This window comes from Gaeumannomyces tritici (genome assembly GCF_000145635.1).
Source record: "Gaeumannomyces tritici R3-111a-1 unplaced genomic scaffold supercont2.9, whole genome shotgun sequence".
NCBI lineage: Eukaryota > Fungi > Ascomycota > Sordariomycetes > Magnaporthales > Magnaporthaceae > Gaeumannomyces > Gaeumannomyces tritici.
The window spans coordinates 810,962-833,601 of record NW_008804553.1 but is presented as its reverse complement, the minus strand read 5'-3'; the positions used below and the strand labels follow the sequence as shown (position 1 = coordinate 833,601).

Below are 22,640 nucleotides of genomic sequence, written 5' to 3'. Positions count from 1 at the left end.
CGAGCGGCGTGCCCTCGCCGCCGCCGTCGAGAGCCTGGCGCAGCGCGTGGCGGGCCGGGTCGCCGACTTTGAGGAGCAGCAGCCGCGCCAGCAGCAGCAGCAGGCCGGTGGCGGCGCCGAGGCCGCCACAGGCCGTTTCCAGACCACCCTCAACGGCCTCCTGCAGAGCGACGACCGCCTGCTCGCGAGCTTGCAGAAGCTCGGGCAGCAGTTGGAGGAGCACGAGGTGCACGCCGGCGCCGAGAAGGCCCGCGAGACGTGCGCGCGCCTGATCAAGCACACGGTCGAGATGATCCGGACCAGGCTCGACCGCGTCTATCTCGAGGCGGTGGAGTCGGCTTTGTCGTCCGAGACGCTGGCCGCGTCGGTAGACGATGTCAAGGCCGTGGAGGCAGAGCTTGAGGAGTTGTATACGGAAATCCTCCCGGTTGCGCAGATGTCTGCCGAGCAGCAGTTCCTCGAGCCCATGGTTCAATCGTTGCGAGAGCGGGATGCCTCGAATCTAGCCCGGTCGAGCGAGGCTATGAACTATGTGAGTTATCGCCTGGACTCTAACCCTCTTCAAACTCGCGTGATAATGCCATAGTGATCTGACGCATCTTCTATTGGATCTCCAGGCGGAAGGCTGCCTCGACTACCTCCTTGCAAACATGTCCACTCTGGCAGCCCACGTCGAGGACATCAAGGCCTACGAGTCGGCCTCCGAGGTCATCATCCGCACGGCAAAAGCCGAGCTCGCATCACCCACCCCGCCAGACCCCACCGCCCGCCCTTCCAACAACAACAACTCATCACCCACGCGCCGCGCAAACCAGTCCGCGTGGCCGGGGGCCGGCACCGACGTCTCGCCCGTCAAGCGGCCCCAGAGGTCCCGCACCTTCCCCACCAGCAGCAGCAGCGGTGGCGGCGGGGGCCAGAGTCACCGTCGGCGGTCGTCAGGCTTCGGGGTGCCCGAGGAGCCGCCGCTGGACGTGCTCCTGCGCGACCTAGCGCTCACCCTCCCCGACGACGGCGACCTCGCCGACGCCGCGGCGCTCGGCTCGGCCCTGCGCTCCCGCGCCGCCAAGGCCGCCGACGTGGCGCGCGACGTGCAGGCCTCGTTCGAGGCCTCGGCCCAGCACCACCTGGCCGACTCGGCGCGCGCCGTCGCCATGCTGCTCGAGGGCGTGCTCTCGGAATCACCGGCGCAGCCGCCGCCCGCGACACAGCCTGGCGCCGGCGACGACGACGACGACGACGACGTCGTGGGCACCGCGCTCGGGGACCCGGACATCGAGGCCTCGCTCGCCGTGCTGAACCACGAGGTCGACCGCGTCGCCGCAAAGGTCCGGGCCGCCGAGGCGGAGCTGCGGGCCCGCCAGGCCGCCGCGGGCGCGGGGAAGAGGTCCGCGTCCAAGCAGGAGGAGATGGTCAGGCGCTGGGGGCCTGTTCGCTGAGGCCATGTGGTCTGCTACGGGCGGTGCATTTACTCGGTGGCCTGGCGCTTACCACATTGACGGCACGCCTACTGTCAGGGTAGTAGGCGTTGTGGCAGACGATGGAAGCATTTTCTTTTTAGTTGTTATAACACATTTATCGCACATGTAGTCCCGGGGTATATCATCCAGCATACGGAGAGATTATAACGAGAACTTGTATGAAACGACGACATCTTCGTTACTCCCCACCAGTCCCTTCTTCACCGCGCTGGTAGATAAGACCTCAAGTAAACAACCCCTTTCAGTTACTCAAGGCGGCAAAGCCACTGGACCCCGGGCGCTTGAGTATGGCTAGTCCATACTGCTTGTACGGTGTCCCCGGGGCGGAAGAGGGAGGAATGCATCACGTGGGGATTGGGATCTGATGTTGCAGCGACCTAGGTCGGTTGGACCCAATCTGCCGTCGGGGTTTGGTTTTGCGATCCGGCACCAAGTCACGTCGTCTTTGTCGTTTGTTCTCCGTTCCATCCTTGTCTTCCTTCTTCTCTTCTACAGTATCGCGTGAGCTGACAAAATCACCTCCGGAGAGGGTTCAGGGGTTCTGGCATTTGTCAAGTTCAAACCCCGCATGTGCGGCAAAAGCCATGACTGGAGCCGGCCAAGATTTCGCGGCGCCGCACACCACGCCATAAAGCATATCCCGAATTCCGGCATTCCCTCCCGCCCCTGAGCCCGGCCCGCGATGGGCGCAATCAGGGCATCATGTCGCAAAGGCCGAGGCGGGTCGTTGCAGGCCTGCCAGCAGGCAAGCGGAATCCCGATATTTTCCCATTTCTCATTCGTCCATGCCCATGGCGTTGTTGCGTATTTGATCTATGCAGGCATCGAGACTCGTCAGCATCAATACTCAAAGAAGAAGGAGGGATGGGCACAGTAATGGTCAGGAGCGCAGAGCGTGTATGCATGCATGAGGCAGGGAATGAAGCGATGTGTGTCTGGAAGGGTGTGTGCGTGTGTCTGTACGTAGATAGGTACGTAGGAGGGGGTTGATCAAGAGGAAGTTGTCCAATGGTCTTCACCCCTAGACAGGCTGCCTCATGCGCCTGCAACTCCACCATCGTTGTCACGCCTCCTTGCTGGTCACACCCAATAAAAATATATGTCCATTACAAGGACGGGGGCAAGAAGGCAGATCGGGAGGGGGGATGCGTCACACCGCGGGAAAGAACCACCCGGAGCTCACCTCTCATGCCGCCCAGGGCCTCGGACGCCACCGCGTAGTTGTCCAACGTGCCTAGGATGCTCATCAACCCCTGGTTCAGTCGGGTGACCAGGTTGCCGACCAGGCCAGGCGGCTGCTGCCCGCCGCTCCCCGCTGGTACCGCCACAGGGGCCCCTCCAGCTCCACTACCGTCGAGGCCATCTGCCCCGCTGTTGCTGATGTATGCCGTCTGTTGCTGCTGCTGGTACGTGTTCAGTGTCTTGGTCTTCTGACGCACCATCAGTAGCGCGTAAGCGCACTGCATGGCGCAGCACGCGAAGGAGGGCATGGTGCGTGGTGCCGGGATGGTCGATGTTGGTGACAGGAGCCATGGGACGACGGGGGCGCCGGCGCCGTGACTCCCATTGGTGGCACCACCCCCCAGTCGGTTGCTAACACTCCCATTAGCCACGTTACTATCGCCCGCTACCATGGCCCCATCGGCCAAGCCAAAGGGCGGGGCGGCCATGGCCGAGGGGTTCGGGTACGGCAAGGTGTCGAAGTCGCTTGCAATGTTGAGCGCAGATCGTAGACAGATCTTGGCCGAAGTATGGCTGCTGAACGGGAACAACGTAAAGGGCGTAGCCGTTGTGGAGGAAGCAGTGGTCGTGTTGCTGGTGACGCTGCCACTGGCCCCTCCGTCCGACCGGGGAGAAGAGGACGAGTGGTGGCTTCTGCTCCCGCTGCCGCCGCTACCGCCACCGCCACCGCCACCGCCGCTCGATGTGGAGGATGATGACCCGCCCGTTGCCGGTGGGGATGTGAACAGGGAGCAAGTGCAACTCGACAGCTGTCGCAGCTCCTGGTCCAGCTCCTCGGCGAGTGAATCCTTGCTCTTGAGATCGCAGTGCTTGGCCGCAAAAACAGGTATGTCAAAAAAGGCGCAGTATCGGTGGAGCTTTATCCGGGCGCTGGCGTGGGTGGTGGCGGTGTCAGCGTGTGCGATAATCTGGACGAGACAGGCTAGCTAGGCTGCTGGTGAGGTCTACTAGAACAAACAGGTACATACCTGTTCAGTTTTATTCGAGCCATACATCTTAGTGAGCGACCAACTACTTCTTCGCTCGGCTCGATAGTCAGCGTGACTGGTGATGTCAGGTCCCACGTTTCGGACTTGGCCAGTAATGGCTCAAGCCTAGCCTCGAGCTCGACCATCTTGTTGTAAACCCTATTCATGTCGCCGTTCGCTTTCATCGTTTTGTTGAGGTCGATAACAAACTCGGTCGCGGTCAGGATGGCCTGCTGGGCCGTGATGTACGCTGCAAAGGCCTGCGAGGTAAGCCATGTTAGCCCCCAACTTCCTGTGACAGCATCTTTGTCGAATACACCAAGCCTGTTACGTGCCTCTGGATCAGCCTGGACTGAAGGGAACTTGGCTGTGAAGCTTGGCGAGAAGGCGGCAAATGTGGGTTGCTGTATCATGTCAGCGAGTGTTTCAAGGTGTAGACTTGCACGACGAACTACTTACCACATTGCTCACAATGGCCCCTTGGCAGACACACATGTACTGGGTGGGCAAGATGTTAGATGAGGATATATAAATTGAATTCGGTGATAGGCAGACGAGGCTCACAGTCATCCACCAAACTCTTCGCCTTGCCTCTGTGAATGCGTCTTCCTCCGTGTTTTCGTGGATGGCAAGCGCCATGGAATTGACCAGAGCCTGTCCAGCACGGCTCTGCATCTTCTTCAGATTGCCCCGCTGGGCATACTCGTAGACGCTCAGGATGTTGAGAGCTACGATACTCTCAAGCTGGCGAGGCAGTCCTGGATGGAACGGCGGCCTGTCGGAGAAGTCGTCCTGCGAGAAGCTCTGCTCTGACGACAAAACAGATTGCGGAAGGGTAGAAGATTCGGGGATCTCGGACTCGGCCTCGATGGTCTCGACGGCCGCCTGGGCCAGGAACTGCGCATAGCCCCGGCGAAAGAGTACTGACTCGTGGGCGGCGTGATTGGAGTCGTTGGCGCAGGGTATCAGGGCCAGCACGGCCGAGACGGCTAGTGCGATTGGAGACGTCGGCTCGTAGTCGCCACATTCGTCGAACTCGTTCGGCTGGTGGTTCTGCAAGCGCGGCACGAAGTTGTCCAGGGGTATGCCACTGGGAGGCGGGAGTATAGGGAAGTAGGGATGGATGAAGATGTAGTATGCCTCTAAGCTGTTGAGAATGTTCAGTTCAGAATCTCTAGTCAACCGGATGGCATGTATTTTGTGCGATGGGGCAAGCTTACATTGCGCCGTCGTCCCTGTAGGTGCGCACCATAGGGATCGGCTGCACTGGGGCGGGGGCCGGGGTTTCGACAACACTCATGGTGGCGTTGGTATCGAGGTAGTCAGTTTGTAGGCCACTCATAAAGAGGCTGTCAAAGATGAAGTCGCTGTCCTGATACCAGTCGCCCAACTGCTTCAGCCCAGCGCCTGGGTCAATGTAGTTCTGGATAGCTATCGCTGTATCACACCAACGTCTTCAGTCAGTACTTGTTCGCCAATAAACCGGCTACCGGCGGATGCTGAACAGGACATACGTTCTTGCAAAACCTCGGCGGGCTCTGAAGGAATCATCTGCCCCTTGAGCTCATCGTTCTCGGGCCTTGGCTTTCTGCGCACGCGGGCGCCACCCCGCTTGCTTGGTTTGTAGACACATTCTCGGGCTTTTGATTGGCACTGTCCCAACGTGTTAGCCAGCCATCTAACAATGTAAAGAGCATAGATAAGAAAGGATGTAACGAATGTAAGAGTAGAAAGGGGCGAGCATACGCTAGAGCACGGGTGGCCTCCATCGCATCGAGTCCGTGAAGCTCGGCTGAAGAATGGGGTTTGGCGGTCAGCTGATAAATCCAGATCAAGAAACGTCTTCAAACCCCGGGGCCAGACCATGCAGCCTTGCGCCCTTGACCTCCGTGTCAAGCTGCCAGGCGCGCCCACAGTGTGACCGCTGGGCTCAAGTCGGGGAAGGGTTCTCTCATACCATGCTAGGCAAGCGATCTTGACAGGGGGTGTTGCGAACTTCTTCCGGATCCCGGAGGAGGTAGGCTGGCCGCTAACCTGCGTCGCGGGGAGTGACATGGTCTCGGCCATGGCTGTCAAACGCCGAAGCGGGCTTGCAGGCGTGGGAATGGTTGATGCAAGAGCAACCAGTGTCTTGCAAGTATCTATACTTATCTGCCTACCTGGGCAGAAATGTAGACAGAGGCTGCTGTGCTTGAGATGGGCCTCGGGAGATGCAAAGTAAGTGGCTTCTCAGGGCGGATAGCCGGGCACTCGGGGTTCCGCGGTCTGCAGGTTATGTGGGTCGAGCGCATAGGCAGGCTGCCGCCGCTGCTCTCCGCGAGCGAGAGTCGGAGCGGTGCAAACCCGTGCTGTGGCCTTCTCTTGCCCAGTCGACTGACTGCGGCGGCTTGGCAAGGGGGTAGTGCACCGAGGCCTTGGGGAGCCGCCTTGTTCCAATGGATATCGGGCGACAGGGAGGCGCCGATGAAGAGACGGGTGGTAGCCGTTCAGTATGAAGTTGTGCGTTCTGCGGAGACGGCACCGTAGGCGACAGCGCGCAGCAGCGGCGCGAGGCTTTTTATCGCGCCACAGATAGCTCAGTTGAGGGTGACTCGGGAGCAGTCAGGTGGGTCCCAAGGTACATGGGCTCTAGGATTTGCCCCAGCCTCGGCGCGACACTGCAGGTGCTCGCTGCGGTGGCAGTCTGGTCCTGGTAATCGATCGCTGGTGCTCTTGAAAAGGTCCAGCAGACGGGATGAGGCGCGCAGGCGAGTTGAGCCAATTGGCCGTGCGGCGCATGTGGAGACGGGCAATGACAAAGACGACGTCGTTGGGGCTCCCGACTGTGCTCAGAATGAGGGCTAATGTGGGTTAATCAAGCTGGTATCGGCGTGGGATATCGGGAAACACCACCCATGGATGCTAGCTGTCGCACATTCATTGCGGTCTGAACCCAAACGGCGCCGCCCGTCAAATCAGGCGATTCATTCTGGAAGTCTGGGCTCGAGCCAGATCTGGGATTAGTCATGCACTTCGGCAGCTCACCAGCGGGGCGTCGATAAACGATGCAGCCAATGGCGCTTGGTTGGAGTGCTCACTGCCGCCTCCTCGTCCAGGGTTCTTCCCCGCGGCTGAGGAAAACTCCCGAGCGTGTTCCCCCCTTGATCAGCCCTGGCCCCTCCTCCCACCTTTTCCATCCACCGCGCCCATTTGTCCTAGGTATGCCGTCCGCCATGGGTGCAAGGCGGCGCAGACAGTGTCGTGTATCCTGCTTGCTGGGCAGCCTTGCCCCTGAGGCAACAGTCTGGTGTTGCTGGCTGAGTTGTTTGTTGACATCTTAGACCCCATCAGCCTCGGCACTAGCAGCATCGTAGCAAGCCCTCTTCTTCTATTTCCCAAAGCTTCTGTGGAGACGGTCGGCATCTTCCGTTATCACACCATGAATCGATAAAGGCCGCTCCTTGTGCGTCGTGATGACTTCCTCCGGCGTCGCTTGGCTCGGCTGGCCACCTGAGTCCCGCGGCCCTCCCGCCTCCCCGCGACAGCTGCCCCTACATAGAACAGCCTTCTTGCCCAGCATCGGGCACGCGCAGACTGGCCCCCAAGCTCACCGACCTCGTCCTCGGCGCCAGTGTCTGGCTGCGCGGCAGGGCTAATGCAATATTGTGATCCATATCCGACCCCTCGACTCCGTGTATGCAAGTACTCTTGATGCAATGGTCCATTGGTGCTACAAGCTGGAGTGGACGCAGCTGTCCATCATCCCCGAAACAAACTAGGGCAAGCCCACTTTGGCCCGGGTACTGTGTCTAGAAATTCGATGCAAGAATCCAGGACCTTTTTATTTTTTTTATTTTTTTTACGAAAGCTTTCTCACACCTACAGAAGCAGCCCATGGGCATTTGCCTCTCATATTCGAGGCCTCACGTCAAAGGTCTGGCCACCCCGCCAAACAGCAGTATGTTCATGCCAGCCGTACCTCTCGCAGCCCCTGTGCCCCTGTGCCCCTGTGGCAGCGCCAAGACACGCAGATGCAGGCGGGCACTAACTCCGCTCCCCGCCCACGCTGTCTTCGCCCGCCGGTGATCCTACTCTACCCCAGCATAGCACTGACCAGTCCAGTCACACAGGACATTCTTGGGAGCCTGGATCTTCCAGGCCGCCTGTGTACATAACAGCCCTCATTCCAGTGCTCTCCCACGAGACCCACCGCGGGGCCGCTCCAGTGTGGAGGTATACATCTGGTTGACCGGTTGGCCTAAGAAGACCTAGTCAGGAAGGTCGCTGCCTTCTTTTTTACCTTGCCCTCTCTATGCCGGTCCCTCCAAGAACGCGACGCATGCATCTACAATACGATGGGTAAATCTTGCCAAATGAACGATCTTGGTGTGAAGACACCTGGCCAGCTCGGGGCCCCAGCATGGCTACACCCCCACGCTTGCCAATATCCACACGCTGGCGGGGATCTGCAGTCTTTACAACAGGGGCTATTGGGTGCGCAGACGGCTGGGTACCACCCAACATGAACCGTGCCTAGGAAATTCAGCTTTGCATATGCGGAGGAAAAGTGCGCAAACCAACTCACCCAGCCAAGACGAGCCCGGGCATGCGACCACCCGAGCCGAGCTTTTATCTATCTGTTTGTGGAAGCTGGAGCCTCTCGCTCCGCCCATGCGCCTCTCCAATACCTAAAGCCTGGGTACCATGAGCCTATACTGCTCGCAGTTCACCAACATGTTCGAGATTGCACTACCTATCGGGAGTCTTCCCGAAGCCAGTGCCAGTGTCAGCAAGGCCAAGTCCCTCAACCCCGTGACCGGTGAGCCAAGATCCCCTACCCTCCTGAATCCTCTGATACCGTCCCTCGGTGAACCCGTACTAACTCCTCCGGCTCTCCCTATCATGCGTAAGGTGTTGGGAGAGTTCTTCCGTCTGGTTGTCAGATCACAAAAAGACTGCGGAATGCTTCAGTCCGAGAGCAGCCACCGCGTCAGGTCGACCCTGCTGGCATGCGCAGGTTAATATGGACCAAACGGCTCCTATCTCTAGGGGTCAGTCCAACGCACCATTTATAAATGCATGGAGCACCCATCGCTGCCTCTCCCGACCCCGCCATGCCTCTCACGAAGATTCTTCCACAACAAGCCTTCCTATGCTGAGACTGCAACTGCTTGAGAACAGAGAGCATCATTCAATACCACCTGCAGCGAGAGTCCTTCCTCTCCTAAGCCTATCTCCTACCTAGGCTGGGTACCCCAGAGACGGTGCGAACAATGGTCGTCTTGCGCAGTGGCTTGCTTGTCTCGGCCTTGCAGATATGCCTTTGGGCCATCGTCTCCAAGGAGGTCGCCTGCAGCTATGCAGACAACATAACTCTTCCACAAAGATACGGATTCGTCGCCTTCCGCGCCTTTGAGTCTCTTGACCTCTTTGGCCCGCTCCAGGTGCTCGCCATGCTGGCAAAGCTGCACCGCATCGACGTTTCCATCATTGCCGAGTCTATGGAGCTCGTCACTACCGAGCCGGTGATGGCAGCGATGAATCCAACAAACTCAAGCGTCGTACGACTCTAGCCACACGTTCCATTGGTGCAAGCATCGGCGGAGAGGAGGAAATAGGGTGGCGAGTCTAGAAACTGACAGATATATATCAACAAAGTACCCTCGCATCGCGCCGACGCATACATTCACCAACGCCCCATCGGATCTTGAGGTCCTCATCATCCCGGGCGGCTTGGGGACGCGGTCGCCTAACGCGGGGGAGCTGGTGCAGTTCGTCAAGGAGACGTACCCGCGGCTGCGCTACCTCATCACCGTCTGCACGGGCGCCGCCTTCGCGGCCAAGGCGGGCCTGCTCGACGGCCGGCGCGCCACCACCAACAAGCGGTCCTGGGCCGAAACCACGGAGCCCTGGGCCGGGACCGTCCGGTGGGTGCCCCGCGCGCGCTGGGTCGAGGACGGCAACGTGTGGACCAGCTCGGGCATCTCGGCCGGCATCGACGCCACCCTCGGCTTCGTCGCAAAGGTCTATGGCCAGGCCAACGCCACGCATGTGGCCAACTTGATGGAGTACGGCTGGCACGAGGACCCGAGCTGGGACCCGTTCTCGGATGCCTTTGACGTGCCAGGGAGGGACTAGCAGGGAGAGACGTCCCGACAGGGTGGATTTTCTCGGGCAGGGTTACGAACTACCCATGCTGCTTCTGTCGTTGAGTCGTGTTGATTCCTTCCTTCTGTTGTGCCATTTTGGTCTGGCCAGTCCTGTTCTTCTCTTCTTTTCTTCGTCTTTATAAAGAAAGGGACATCAGAGCATTCATTGCAACGGAGGTATAACTGGGATCAAAGCCCTCATATCCTTCCAAACGAAGAATTGCGTCGACGCGATATGCGCAGTCCAGATTATCTCTAGTTGGTCTGTGTGTTGTCCCATCATCATCTTCCGATCTCGGCCAAGCCAGTTTCTCCTAGGCCCGCAAAGGCTATACTGCAGGGAAATAAAGTCTGGTAAGTATGGGTGTCAGCTGATAGGCTGGGTGGGTGACTGGCTGGCACCTGCCCATATGAGGCGCCAGTGAATGCATTTTGGCACGGTGGGAGTTATGCGCGTGCGCGTTGTGGTCAGCGCATGGTGACGTCACCACACCCCAAGCCTGACGACGCGACACCTCCACAGAGCCGCACCTCATGTCCAAGAAAGCATAGAGTGACGATCTTGCAGTGGCCAAGGCACCAAGCTAATCAGGTCAACGAAGTAGGTGGTAAGCAGTTTCACAGATCAATAAAGACGGTAACCATAAGCTTTCCGTTACATACAGAGCTTTTGCAGCGGTATACCTGCCTCGTGGACGTCCTCCTCGTATGCTCTCCCTTTGTAGCATCTTCAGCCCCTGATACATGCAGTGAACACGCGAGTGTGTGCAAGGAAGACAGCTACCTACCACCCAGTGAGGTAAACAAATATACCAGGCAGAAAAACCTAATCCCCGCCTTCCTTAACTCTCTCTGCCCATCCGCACCAGCATCTCCCGCTTGCCCCAGCCTTTCCCCTCTCTCACCACCACCAACCAGCAATCCTCCAAGCAATACGCCGGCCTTCAGCGCGACGATGTCATCACAGGTGATCGACAGTCCAAACCCGGCGCCTCTGGCGTCACTCCTCCCAGACCATGTCATGGATCTTGGAGTGAGTCTCGAGAAGATAAAGCTGTCCAGCGAGGACCTCGCCGGCGTCAAAGAGTTCCAGAGCGCTGCTTGCTACATCGCCGCCGGTATGTCGCCATCCTAACTAGTATAGACATCAAATGACTGACTATCTCCAACCCGGCCATCAAATTTAGCCATGATCTTCCTTCGCGATAACGTGTTTCTCAAATCTGAGCTCAAATTCGAGCATATCAAGCCTCGCCTGCTGGGTAAGTGACGCGTATCGTGTTTTGTACTTGTCGAAATAGACGCGTTCCATGCAAGGTTCGTCTCCGTCCGCCATCAACTGGCGACTAACACTCGGTAGGACATTGGGGAACATGCCCCGGCCTTATCCTCATCTGGTCGCACCTCAACATCGTGATACGTGATCACGATCTCGACATGATCCAGGTTATAGGCCCTGGCCACGGCGCTCCCGCCGCCCTCGCCGCGCTGTGGCTCGAGGGCTCGCTCGAGAAGTTTTACCCGAACGAGTACACGCGCGATTCCAAGGGCCTTCGTAACCTCATCACCAAGTTCTCGGTCCCAGGCGGTTTTCCCAGGTATGTCGCTATTAGGTACCTCCGTCTTTGATGGGCGACAGATCAGGCCAGCTGACCGAACCTCTTGCAGCCACATCAATGCCGAAACGCCGGGCGCAATCCACGAGGGTGGCGAGCTGGGCTATGCCCTCTCTGTTTCCTTCGGCGCTGTCATGGACAAACCCGACCTGATCGTGGCCTGCGTTGTCGGCGATGGCGAGGCCGAGACTGGACCTACCGCTACTGCCTGGCACTCCATCAAGTATCTTGACCCCGCCGAATCTGGCGCTGTCATCCCAATTCTGCATGTCAACGGCTTCAAGATCAGCGAGCGCACCATCTTTGGCTGCATGGACGACAAGGAGATCATCTGTCTCTTTACTGGCTACGGCTACCAAGTCCGCATCGTCTCTGACCTTAACAGCATCAACAATGACTTGCACACTGCTATGGAGTGGTGCGTGTCCGAAATCAGAGGCATCCAGAGTCAGGCGCGCCGCGGAGCCGGTAGTGTCAAACCGCGCTGGCCCATGATTGTGCTGAGAACGCCCAAGGTTAGTTGCTAGTTGAGTTCGAGATACCGAAGCGACCCTCCCGCCCCGGCATCTACTCGAATACAAAGGGCCATGACTTACTAACCGTCTAACAGGGCTGGTCCGGACCAAAAGAGGTCGACGGAAAGTTCGTCGAGGGCTCGTTCCACTCCCACCAAGTCCCGCTTCCCAAAGCCAATTACGACGAGATTCATCTTGACAAGCTGGACGATTGGCTGTCTTCCTACAAATTCGACAAGATGGTGGTTAACGGCAGACCGAGCGAGAAGATCCTCCACACTCTGCCCAAGAATGCCGCAAAAAGGCTTGGCCAGATACCACTGGCAAACTGCCCCGAGACCTACCTGAAGCATGTCGACTGGCGTCCATTTGCAGTGGAATGCGGCAGCACCGAGAGCTCTATGCAAGTCTCGGGAAAGTTCCTGGACGTTCTTCTTCAGAGCAACCCTTCGCAGATGCGCATCTTCAGCCCGGACGAGCTCGAAAGCAACAAGCTCAACGCCGTGCTGGACCACACGCAGCGCAACTTCCAGTGGGACGAATTTTCACGAGCCCAAGGCGGACGTGTCATCGAGACGCTGTCGGAGCACCAGTGCCAGGGCTTCATGCAGGGATACACTCTCACCGGCGGCGCTGCCATCTTCCCAAGCTACGAGTCGTTCCTAGGAATCGTCCACACAATGATGGTCCAATACTCCAAGTTTACCAAGATCGGACGCAGCGTTTCGTGGAGGGGTGATCTGCCAAGCATCAACTACATCGAGACGAGCACCTGGACGCGCCAGGAGCACAATGGCTTCTCGCACCAGAACCCATCCTTCATCGGCGCCGTCCTGAACCTCAAGCCCGAGGCCGCGCGGGTCTACCTGCCGCCCGATGCCAACTGCTTCCTGAGCACGCTCCACCACTGCGTCAACTCCAAGAACTACGTCAACCTGATGGTCGGCTCCAAGCAGCCCACGCACGTGTACCTGACGCCGAACGAGGCCGAAGAGCACTGCAGGAACGGCGCGGGCGTGTGGCACTTTGCGTCGTCGCAGCGCGGCCTCGGCCTCGACTGCCACCCCCGGACCGAGTCGACGCCCGACCCGGACGTGGTCCTCTGCGGCATCGGCACCGAGGTCACGCTCGAGGTGGTCAAGGCGGCCGAGCTGCTGGGCCAGGTGTGCCCGGACCTGGCGGTGCGCGTCGTCAACGTGACGGACCTGATGGTCCTGTCGGCCCCGGGCAGCCACCCGCACGCGCTCTCGGAGGAGGCCTTCGCCGGGCTCTTCACGCACGACCGCCCCGTCTTCTTCAACTATCACGGGTACGCGACGGAGCTGCAGGGCCTGCTGTTCGGGCGGCAGAGCGCCTACCGCCTCGACGTGCAGGGCTACCAGGAGGAGGGCACCACCACCACGCCGTTCGACATGATGCTCGCGAACGGCGTGAGCCGCTTCGACCTGGCCGCCAAGGCCCTGCACGCCGCCGCCCGCCACAGCCCCGCCGTCTCGGCCGCCCTCCAGCAGGCCCTGGGCGAGGTCCAGCATCGGGCCGAGGGTGTAAAGGACCACATCAGGGTCCATGGCCAAGGTATGTGCCACGCATGTAGAGTTCCTGGGCTGCACCTGCTAACCGCCGACGTGCGCGCCATGCACTACCACAGACCCTGATGACATCAACGAGCTCCCAGCCTACTAGAGCTATGGCTGGGAGATGAACTCGGCCGGCTGGGCCCTCGGGTCGCCCTTCCCGACGGGGTACGGGATGGAGTGGTCGCCGGACTACTTCGACCCGTACCCCGTCCTACCGCTTGAGGAAGTCCTCAGCGAGAACTTCCTGGGCCGGCTGACGGTCGGCGACGACGGGGCGCTCGTCTTGGCCCCAGATCCCGACGTGCCCCTGCCCAGCATCGAGACCGACGACGAGGTCCCCTGGTAGGGGTACGGGGGGTTTTTTTTTATTCTTCTAGGGCGGCCTTTTTTTTTTATTTATGGCGGTTTTTAGCCCGGGTTTTTGGTCACCTTTTTTTTTGTAAAAAATAGAAAAATGTATATTTAATCCCAGTTCCAAGTCATGCCAAATTATACTGTAACCACTGGTTCCAGTCCCTATGTGAATATTGGCACGAAAACATCAGCGCTACGTCGATGCTCGTCATCGATCTTTTCAGTCAAGCTTCCGAAGATGGAATGGTGGCTGCACAATATGGGTGGCCCGGGAAACCCCACCCATACATCCACACGCCGAGCCACTGTTTGTGTTGCCCTGAAGAAAATTAAAGCATCGAAACCGGCTTAGCTAACATTGGCAAAGATGACAGCGTCAGCGCGCCCAGGTCAGATATATGGAATTCTTGTACGATGATTTGCTTAGGCCATTACTGGCTGCGGTGTCGCCGAATTCCACGACAAAGAACGATGGATATCTGCGTTGTCGAGGCCTGATCCCTGAAGAACAGCATCTTGGTTCGTTTCCGATCCCGATCCCAAGCATGGAGGCTTGGGGCTGAGAGGCCCTAGCCAGACTAGCGGGTTTAGTGCCCTATAGGGTTTTGGGCCACCATCCGAGAGCCGGGGCCGATGCAGGGATCGTCAGTGCTAGCTGTCAGCCTGGGGCTCCCTCACATCAACCCCTGTCACAAAGGAGGCTATCACCAAGGGCCGGCACACTGTTCCAGGCCTTGGCACGGGAGATCTGCACGGACACCTGGTAGATGCTTACTGAGCACTAGTCGGCAATGACGGGGTGCGGTAGTGAGTACCGCACCTGTATAAGGAGGGCACAGGGCCGAAAGCCCTGTCCCCGTCCTCTTTTCTTTTTCAGAGATCTAGATCAACATACAATAGACCCTATCTTGCACCGTTTGTCCGTCATAACCCCCGCTATATTTGTCGGGACCATTCCTCCGTGCAGCTAGGCCTTGATCAGACCTCGCCACTCTGGCCACCCCGCGTTTGCCATGTCGTTCTCCTCGTCCCCGCCACCGTTGGCCTGGGTCCCGGCGTGGCTGCCCTGGGCGATCGCGGCCGCCGTCGGCTACCATCTGCTGGTGCGCACGCTACACCACCTCCACGCCCGCCGCATGCGGGCGCGGTACCCGTACGGGCCGGGCCAGGAGCTGCCCTACTCGGCCATGACGGACCGCGACGCGCAGGAGCTCGTGGCGCTCGTGCAGCAGTACGAGTTCCCCTCGGTCGCCGAGCTGGCCCTGCAGTCGGCGCTGGTGCGCACCTACGGCGTGCCATCCATCTCGGCGCTGCTGTTGTGCACGCGGCAGCTTTCGACCCGCGCCCAGGTCGCGCGCCGCTACGCCGACACGGCCGCGCTGGTGAGCGAGATCTACACGAACGAGGCCGGGTCGCGCCGCCTGGCCGAGTCGTACGCGCGCCTCAACTACCTGCACGGCGTCTACATTAAGGCCGGGCGCATCACAAACGACTACATGCTCTACGTCCTAGCCCTCTTCATGAACCAGCCCGTCGACCACATCGACCGCCTCGACTGGCGGCCCGTCTCGGACCTCGAGCGCTGCGCCTACGGCGCCTTCCACCGCACCATGGCCGCGTCCATGAACATTGACCTCTCCCCGCTGCCGTCCGCCACCGCCGGCTGGCGCGACGGCCTGCACTTTTACGACGAGCTGGACGGCTGGGCGCGCGCGTACGAGGAGCGCAACATGGTGCCGCACGACGACAACCTCGCCGTGGCCGCCCACACGCGCGAGCTGTACCTGCGCGACTTCCCCCCCTTTCTGCGCGGGCTAGGCGCGAACCTGCTCGCCGCGTCCATGGACGAGCGCTTCCGTACCGCCATCAAGTTCGACCGGCCCTCGGCGGCCCACTACTCCATCGTCGCCGCCGTCTTCGCGGCCAAGCGGTTCGTGTGCCGCCACCTGCTGCCGCCGCGCCGGACGGCGTACCTGTACCACGCGCGCCTGGCCTCGCACGGCGACGTGCGCGCAGACGGGACCAGGGGGTTCGTGACGTGGACCGGCAGCCCCTATTATGTGCGGCCGACGCTGTGGAACCGCTGGGGCCCGTACGCGTGGCTGGCCTGGTCCGTCGGCGTGCCGCTGCCCGGCGACGAGGGCATGATGCCCGAGGGGTACACGCTCAAGGACGTCGGGCCGGACCAGTTCAGGGGCAAGGGGTGGGACGAGGCCGAGAGGACGGCGCAGGAGCTGGTGGAGGCGAGGTCCCCGGGGCGGTGTCCGTTTGCATGAGGGGCCCCCTTGCTCGAGGGGCATTCTCCACCACGCATTGTGTCCCCGTTGGAATGGAGTAATTATACGGCTCCGTATTTCCCGCTTTCAGGATGCTATCGCCTCTCTTGAATACAATCTCGAATATCAAAATACAATGCCATCGAACTTCTGTAAAAGAAACACTCTCCTGAGTCGTCGCCGTCATGACTTAGTCCCGCCATCCGCCGCACTCCACGCTCCTGACAGCCACTCCTCACAGCACGCGCAGCCGAGGCTCTTCCAGCGGCCCAACCTGTGCGTGTTCTCGGCGTGGAGCCTGCGCATGGCGCGGCAGATGACGAGCTGGTCCCAGACAGTCTCGAGGTCCCGCTCGAGGCTTTGGATATGCCGGTCGATCAGCTCCTTCTCGCCCTCGCCTCTCGGCCCCCAGAGGAGATATGAGTTGATGGACCTCAACTGCTCCTCCTCTTTCTCCTCAAGGCTTTGAATGTGCACGTCCAGCGTGGTTAGGTTCAGAGTCCACGCCGACGGGTGGAACTCGTGAAATGCCGGGGTTCTCAACCTCGATAGGGCTTCGTTTTCTTCTGCTTCGAAATCGAAACCTCTCCCTGCAGCTGATATCTCCCTGGCTCTAACGCTACGTTGAATCTGATATTCAAACAAGAAGTGGGTTAGCATGTTGCCAGGGATCGGTCAACAAAGGAAGAGACTGAGAGCTCTTTTTCCAGGGAAACACATGCAAAAGGGGAATATAATTACAATCAAATCATTATGGAGACGGATTTGGTCCACTAGGAAGAGCTGTGGCTTGTCTTCCTTGGGCGTTGGCTTTACGCCAGCAGGAAGCGTGGAACTCGTATTTCCCATTGCTGGGGACGATGTGTCTTCTCGAGTGATACAGAGGTGTCGTATGCCACGAGTGTAACCAAGCTTGCAACTCTCAACAATGGGTGGTGTTGTGAGTGTGAGAGCAAGACTTCAGTTTGAGGACCAATCCAGACCTCGGGTGCATAAGTGCTGAAGGACCAAGCATATTTATCACATTCGCCGGCCACCCATGAGGCAACAGGCTGACGGCTAGCAATCGGTGAGGCTGGCATCAGTCTCAGGTGTTGCCGCCAAGGGTTCAGTTGAGTCGGCGCTTGATATGCGCTGTCAGGCATGGCGATGACGTGGTGGGTGTTGATTGGCAGGTGTGTTTCAGGGCATGCAATTGGGCTGTTGCTGGACAGAGGATTTACTGCCCGAGTGCCTGCCTCGGGGTGCAATTGGCTGGCAGTTATGATAGGACCCCCACCGCCTGCCTTGATTGCCATGTCTTTAACCACCTTGGGCAAATGATAAATGTTGGATTCCCATCTCAACAAAGCCTGTTGTGGGGGCAGGTGTTCGCCTGACCGCCTTCTTGATCAGACGTTTCGCATCTCCATCTCGATTTCCCTGGGGCGGGTGTTCACGTGGCCGCCATTGCGGGCCAGTGGTAAAAAGAAGCACAGGTGACTGTGAGCTTCCAAATCGCCCGATGAACGGATGACACGAACTGGCAAGCATCAAACTTTGAGGATTCTTTCTGCTTGTTAAGGGCGGATCAAAATGCGGGGTGGCACGCCACACCGGCGAGGAGGTTGCGCGGGAGCAGCTACGATTTAAATGAACGCCATTCAAGGTCAAATTGCGACTCTGAACTATCGGCGCTGGGCAGGATCTACCGGGCCGGGCCGGGTGCTGTGGCGGACCTAGGAGGATCGAAAAGGACGCCACCTTTCACGGGTCTTGATGGGCATGAGGCAACATTTGTAACTAAACAAGATGGATAGTGACAAAGCGCAGCGGCGAGTCGGGGGCTCAAAGAAACACGGCTATGGAGACGATGGAGCAAGCGCTGCATGCACGCTTACTGACATTAAGCAAATCAAGCGGAGCAAAGGCAGGAGGGGTTCGGCGGGGCTTTGGGCCCGCGACTGCACCACAATCAGGGCACGCGATGCCAGGACTCTAGGCAGACAGACTTGGCTAGCCGTAAATGGGCGGATGTCGCGGAGATATTGCTGCGCCCAGAGGAGACGGGCCCAAAAGGATAGGTGGGTGGTCTCGAGAAGGATGGACGGCCCCATCCCCCAAGACATTGGCCCATCAATGAACAAAAGAACACCCAAGACCTGAAGACCTGGCGCACTGTCACGATTTCCGTGCCTCAGGCCAAGGTGCTTGGGAAATAAACCGGCCATAAAATATACGGTTGAATGCAAGCTTAGATAAATCACTTGTCATGGCGGTGGAGGGCCTGACAGCCAGCCTAAGCCGGAAGTCGGCACGCAAATATGCATGCCCTTGGAAGGCTTTCCAGTGGGGTGGTACTCGGCCGCGTTTTGAGATTACGTGGATAGACGCCACGTGCAAAGATGGGGAACAGGAGTGTGGGATAAGCTTACCACACCGCTTCTCGAGACGCCCAGCTAACGTGTCTTCAACAAAGAAGTTGAGCGTTGTCCGTTGTGCACACGAGGCTGCCTCGTTGTTAAAGGCCGGCCACAGATCCGGTCTCGGAGGATTTACAGAAACCCCTCGACTGGATGCTGACACTGCGCGACCCCACCTCCTCAGATGGCACAGTGCCCGCAGTCACTTCAGGCATGGCGTCAGGGACGCGACGACCTTGGGGGCTTGGCGTGCGGCACTTGGGCGCTAGAGGGCACATCGGAACTAGGGCCCGCGCGCGCAGCCTCAGACAAACTGAGGCACAGCCTTCGCGTTCCTGTGTTGCCCTGTTGGCGCTGGTGAAGATGCAAAGAGATGCGGTAGGTCCAAGGGCGCACGACGCCGCGTGACAACATGTACGTCTGACAAGTGGTCTTGGTCGGCTTCAGAGGCGCAAACAGACAGGGGTTTGCTACCCTTATTTTTCTTCTTTTTCTCTTATCTCGACTCGTTATTTCAATGCCGCCCAGCTTACACTGCGCACGCCTTCCATCATGGATGGCAGCAGGGGGTGGTCAAGAGTCCGAGAGCCAAGTCAATCGCCCCCACGCGGTTCCATGGTAGGATGGCCCGCTTCGATTTTCTATATCGGCACATGGAGAGGGTCCACACCAGCTACCATTCTCACAAGTGGCACTCCAACCCCGTTGGGCTTTCTCGCAGCCTCGACACATCCTTGAGCGGTTATACGGCAGCGTGGGAGAGGCGAGCGGGCGGCTGACCCGCATGCCGTTTCCAGGGTCGGCAGTGATGTCGTCTTATCCGCCTCCCTTTCTCGCTCTCTTTGTGTGTGTGTGCGTGTGTGTGTCCACTCCCTCGCTGCTGCTCAGGCCCACCCCTTCCTCGTGCTTCTCGAAATCCCCGAACCCCGCCGACCAAGCGGCTGGCAGCTCCCACTTTCCGAGGCCGGTTTGCTTGGCATGCCGCTTGCTAAGGTCTTGGCTCGCCGTTTAAAGTATGCTAGGTACCTACACGCATTTATTCCTTGAGTGCTTACCCACCTACATCCTCTGGGCAGTATCTACTGCCGTGCGCCCTTGATGGGGGTGGCAGAAGTCTCTGCTTATTGATTTCGATACGCGCATGAATCTGGAGTAATGGCCAAGACTGATGGTAGCCTACAGCATCCGTCTTTTCCGAGTGTGGAATCGACCAGCTCCCCTTTGTCTTGTCGCGCCCTCGGGTTTTTGGTTTTCTTCTTGTCCTTTTGTTCCTTTGGACCCTTTTCCGTCTGAAGGCTGCCACACACATTTCCCCCATTCTTCCCTCTGATAATCTTGGAGCCGGCTCCCAACCTCGACTGGGGAAAAGTCCCTGCTGATCTCTCTGGGCACCTGTCTTGGCCTGCCTGCCATCTTCCGCTTGTGTAAGGGAACTGGACCTCACCATCGACAGACCCAAAGCGGTCACTGCCCGAGGTACTTTAGCCGGCCCGCCGCCCTGCGCCCTGCGCCTCGCGTGTCCGTCTGATAGTCGGAAAGCTTGCCCGACGCCCTGGGTCCTCCCCGCCAAACCCGCACTCGAGACCTGCTTTTGGCCCGAGTCAGTCTGAAGCCCGAGGATAACGACTGGCGGCCTGCGCACCGTGGGGAGGCTCGGACCAACAACCTACCCTAATTCGTCCTCTATCCCGCACATAGTGGCCGCCAGAAACAAGCTGCCCGCCACCCGCATCAGAGTCCTGCCTGGGTCATGGCCGAAGCAGTATCAATGGCGGCGGCGGCACTGCCAGAATGGCGGAGTGGTCGTGCCTTCAAAGTGCCCGAATGGATTGAGCCCACGGTAGGTCGTCAAATTTTCGGCACCGTTCTCGAGCCGACACTATGCCATGTTGCGATAGTGCTTTGGTCACGCCGCGGCGGTGACAAGTGACCAAGCGTTGGCCGCTAGGGACGTCTTTGCCGGTTCCTGGAAGTATGCCTGCTAACAGATATGCCGCCGCCCTTTTAAACAACAGTTCATCGTTCTCGTTCTCTTCGGGTCCATGTACCTAACAAGGAGGAGGAACTACCCTGTCTTCAGGAGCTCGAGCGGCAACTACCCTTACGAGCGGGTAGCAAACTCGGCGGCCACGTCGCCAGCGCAGCTGTCACCCCGGACCTCGACCGACTACTCGGACGACGACGGTGGCCTGCTGTCGGCCAGCTCCCTGCGACCAATCTCCCCTGCGGCCGAGCTCCGGCGCGCGGCGCGCAGCGGCGAGAACCCCCAGCACCCGCCCAAGACGCGGCGAGTGCTCGGGGTGTGGACGGTGACGACGCCCAACTCATCGCGGTTCGCCGGCCACTGGCACAGCCGCGTGCTGCAAAAGTTCCCGTTCCTGATCGAGATGTTCTACTGGATCGTCACCTACATCTTCTACCGCCTGACCGCGGTCCTGTCGCAGGTCTGGTACGGCGGCGTCAAGGGCCTCTGGGACGTGGCCCAGGACCACGGTATCGCCCTGCTGGAGCTCGAGGCCGTGCTGTTTGGCCCCCGCGGCGCGACGGGCACCGAAAGGTGGATGGAGTGGAGGCTGCAGCAGTGGTTCCTGGCCGGCGGTGACACGCTGGACTGGAGGGGCATCTGGCTGATGGTGCTGAACCGATCTTATGCCCTTATTCACATCCCTGGAACTGTTTGGTACGTTTGATTGCTGGAGAGACGTTTCGAAGCTAGCGCCGGGCGTCCGTCACCCGAACAGCTGCTCTTTCGCTGTTACGTCTAAACTAACCATGTTATCCTCAACAGCTTCATCGCGTACTACTACTGGGCGGCCCCCAGCCACACACGGTTCGCGACGGTCCGGCGCACCATGACGCTGCTCAACCTCTTCGCCTTCTTCACCTTCATCATGTACCCCTGCATGCCGCCGCGCCTGCTGCCGCGCGAGTTCGGCTTCGTCGACACGGTCAACGCCGAGGACGCACAGTCGGCGTGGATGAGCGGCAAGTACGTCAACAAGCTGGCCGCCATGCCGTCCATGCACTTCGGCTACGCCTTCGCCATCGGCTGCGTCTTCGTCGTCGAGTCGGGCGTCCTGGCCGGCCTGCGCCGCCGCGCCGACGGCGTGCTCTTCGGCTACAACACGTGCGACCTCGAGGGCGGCGACGCCCGCCACGGCGTCCTCAAGTGCAATGTGGACGACAGGCCCCGCCTCGACACCGCCCTCGCGGCCACCGGCGGTGTGTACACCCAGGGCCGGTACGACGTCGAGGCGCCGCACCGCCGCCCGCGGTGGCTGAGGCTCTTCTTCTTCGTTCTGGGTGTGTGGTACCCGTCGTGGATCCTGCTCTGCATCATAGCGACGGGCAACCACTATCTGCTGGACGCGGTCGCGGCCGCGGGCGTCGTGCTGCTATCGTACCTGTGCAACCGCGTCCTCTTCGTCTTCATGCCAGTCGAGGACTGGCTGCTGTGGGCGCTGCGGCTGGAGAAGCCGGTGCCGACCACGGGCTGGGTCAAGCGCGACAAGGGCCGCTCCATCCGCTGAAGTTTACATGGCGATGCATGGGCGTTCTTGCGGAGTTTGCCATGATGATGCGCTTGGTCTCCTTGTACATGTATACAGCTAGCGAGCGAATGCGGCAGCGCAAGGGTACATGTCCTTGAATGTCTAGGTATCTGTACTGATATCCTGCCCCAGGCAGGTCTGGCTAGTTCTCTACATTGGTGCGTAATTCGGTACGATTTCAGCACACATCGCACACTATCTACGCTCTTCATGCGAATAGCTTTGCATGTAAACGGATTGTCATGCGATGGGCATCATGGCGGTCTTTTGAAACGCGGAAGGAATGGACATTTGTGAAACGGACGGACATATGCATCGTGACGTGGCGTTGACTCGCGGGTTGGATGACGCGACCGAACCCCGCTTGATCTAAGTCTAACGTGAACAAGCCTCCATGAATAAATGGAAGCTAGTTTGTCTCTGGCAGCACATGTATTGGTAGGAAGACTGCCGCGTCTGCCAGTTTTCTTTTGAGCTGACTGCACTCCACCTTTATCCTTACATATACTTATCTCGGATGAGACCCATGCAGT

The 22,640-nt window shown here is 59.2% G+C and overlaps 8 protein-coding genes across 8 annotated transcripts; 6 read left to right on the top strand and 2 right to left on the bottom strand.

Moving 5' to 3' along the window:
• On the top strand, nucleotides 1-1,919 carry GGTG_12740 (hypothetical protein). The gene is made up of 2 exons (XM_009230641.1): nucleotides 1-532; nucleotides 618-1,919. Exons 1-2 carry the CDS (start codon nucleotides 290-292, stop codon nucleotides 1,434-1,436), a joined length of 1,062 nt encoding a protein of 353 aa, XP_009228905.1. The 5' UTR covers nucleotides 1-289; the 3' UTR covers nucleotides 1,437-1,919.
• On the bottom strand, nucleotides 1,527-6,602 carry GGTG_12739 (C6 zinc finger domain-containing protein). Its single transcript, XM_009230640.1, has 10 exons — nucleotides 5,646-6,602; nucleotides 5,435-5,480; nucleotides 5,203-5,341; nucleotides 4,909-5,125; nucleotides 4,253-4,835; nucleotides 4,148-4,186; nucleotides 4,024-4,092; nucleotides 3,689-3,948; nucleotides 2,662-3,590; nucleotides 1,527-2,291 (listed from the first exon to the last, which is right to left on the bottom strand). Exons 1-10 carry the CDS (start codon nucleotides 5,753-5,755, stop codon nucleotides 2,254-2,256), a joined length of 2,430 nt encoding a protein of 809 aa, XP_009228904.1. The 5' UTR covers nucleotides 5,756-6,602; the 3' UTR covers nucleotides 1,527-2,253.
• Nucleotides 6,603-8,371: 1,769 nt separating this feature from the next.
• On the top strand, nucleotides 8,372-8,895 carry GGTG_12738 (hypothetical protein; the record flags this gene model as incomplete). The annotated part of the gene is made up of 2 exons (XM_009230639.1): nucleotides 8,372-8,486; nucleotides 8,849-8,895. 2 exons carry the CDS (start codon nucleotides 8,372-8,374, stop codon nucleotides 8,893-8,895), a joined length of 162 nt encoding a protein of 53 aa, XP_009228903.1.
• A 45-nt stretch (nucleotides 8,896-8,940) lies between these two features.
• GGTG_12737 (hypothetical protein) lies at nucleotides 8,941-9,805 on the top strand (the record flags this gene model as incomplete). Its single annotated transcript, XM_009230638.1, has 2 exons — nucleotides 8,941-9,228; nucleotides 9,326-9,805. The coding sequence occupies 2 exons, from the start codon at nucleotides 8,941-8,943 to the stop codon at nucleotides 9,803-9,805; spliced, it is 768 nt and encodes a 255-aa protein (XP_009228902.1).
• Nucleotides 9,806-10,362: 557 nt separating this feature from the next.
• GGTG_12736 (hypothetical protein) lies at nucleotides 10,363-14,003 on the top strand. The gene is made up of 6 exons (XM_009230637.1): nucleotides 10,363-10,934; nucleotides 11,004-11,078; nucleotides 11,177-11,414; nucleotides 11,485-11,947; nucleotides 12,043-13,522; nucleotides 13,596-14,003. The coding sequence occupies exons 1-6, from the start codon at nucleotides 10,772-10,774 to the stop codon at nucleotides 13,628-13,630; spliced, it is 2,454 nt and encodes an 817-aa protein (XP_009228901.1). The 5' UTR covers nucleotides 10,363-10,771; the 3' UTR covers nucleotides 13,631-14,003.
• A 722-nt stretch (nucleotides 14,004-14,725) lies between these two features.
• Nucleotides 14,726-16,417, top strand: GGTG_12735 (hypothetical protein). Its single transcript, XM_009230636.1, has one exon. It carries the CDS (start codon nucleotides 14,892-14,894, stop codon nucleotides 16,152-16,154), a length of 1,263 nt encoding a protein of 420 aa, XP_009228900.1. The 5' UTR covers nucleotides 14,726-14,891; the 3' UTR covers nucleotides 16,155-16,417.
• GGTG_12734 (hypothetical protein) lies at nucleotides 16,164-17,710 on the bottom strand. The gene is made up of 2 exons (XM_009230635.1): nucleotides 16,896-17,710; nucleotides 16,164-16,784 (listed from the first exon to the last, which is right to left on the bottom strand). The coding sequence occupies exons 1-2, from the start codon at nucleotides 17,001-17,003 to the stop codon at nucleotides 16,338-16,340; spliced, it is 555 nt and encodes a 184-aa protein (XP_009228899.1). The 5' UTR covers nucleotides 17,004-17,710; the 3' UTR covers nucleotides 16,164-16,337.
• A 2,614-nt stretch (nucleotides 17,711-20,324) lies between these two features.
• Nucleotides 20,325-22,086, top strand: GGTG_12733 (integral membrane protein; the record flags this gene model as incomplete). Its single annotated transcript, XM_009230634.1, has 3 exons — nucleotides 20,325-20,396; nucleotides 20,572-21,236; nucleotides 21,345-22,086. The coding sequence occupies 3 exons, from the start codon at nucleotides 20,325-20,327 to the stop codon at nucleotides 22,084-22,086; spliced, it is 1,479 nt and encodes a 492-aa protein (XP_009228898.1).
• Between the last annotated feature and the right edge of the window lie 554 nt (nucleotides 22,087-22,640).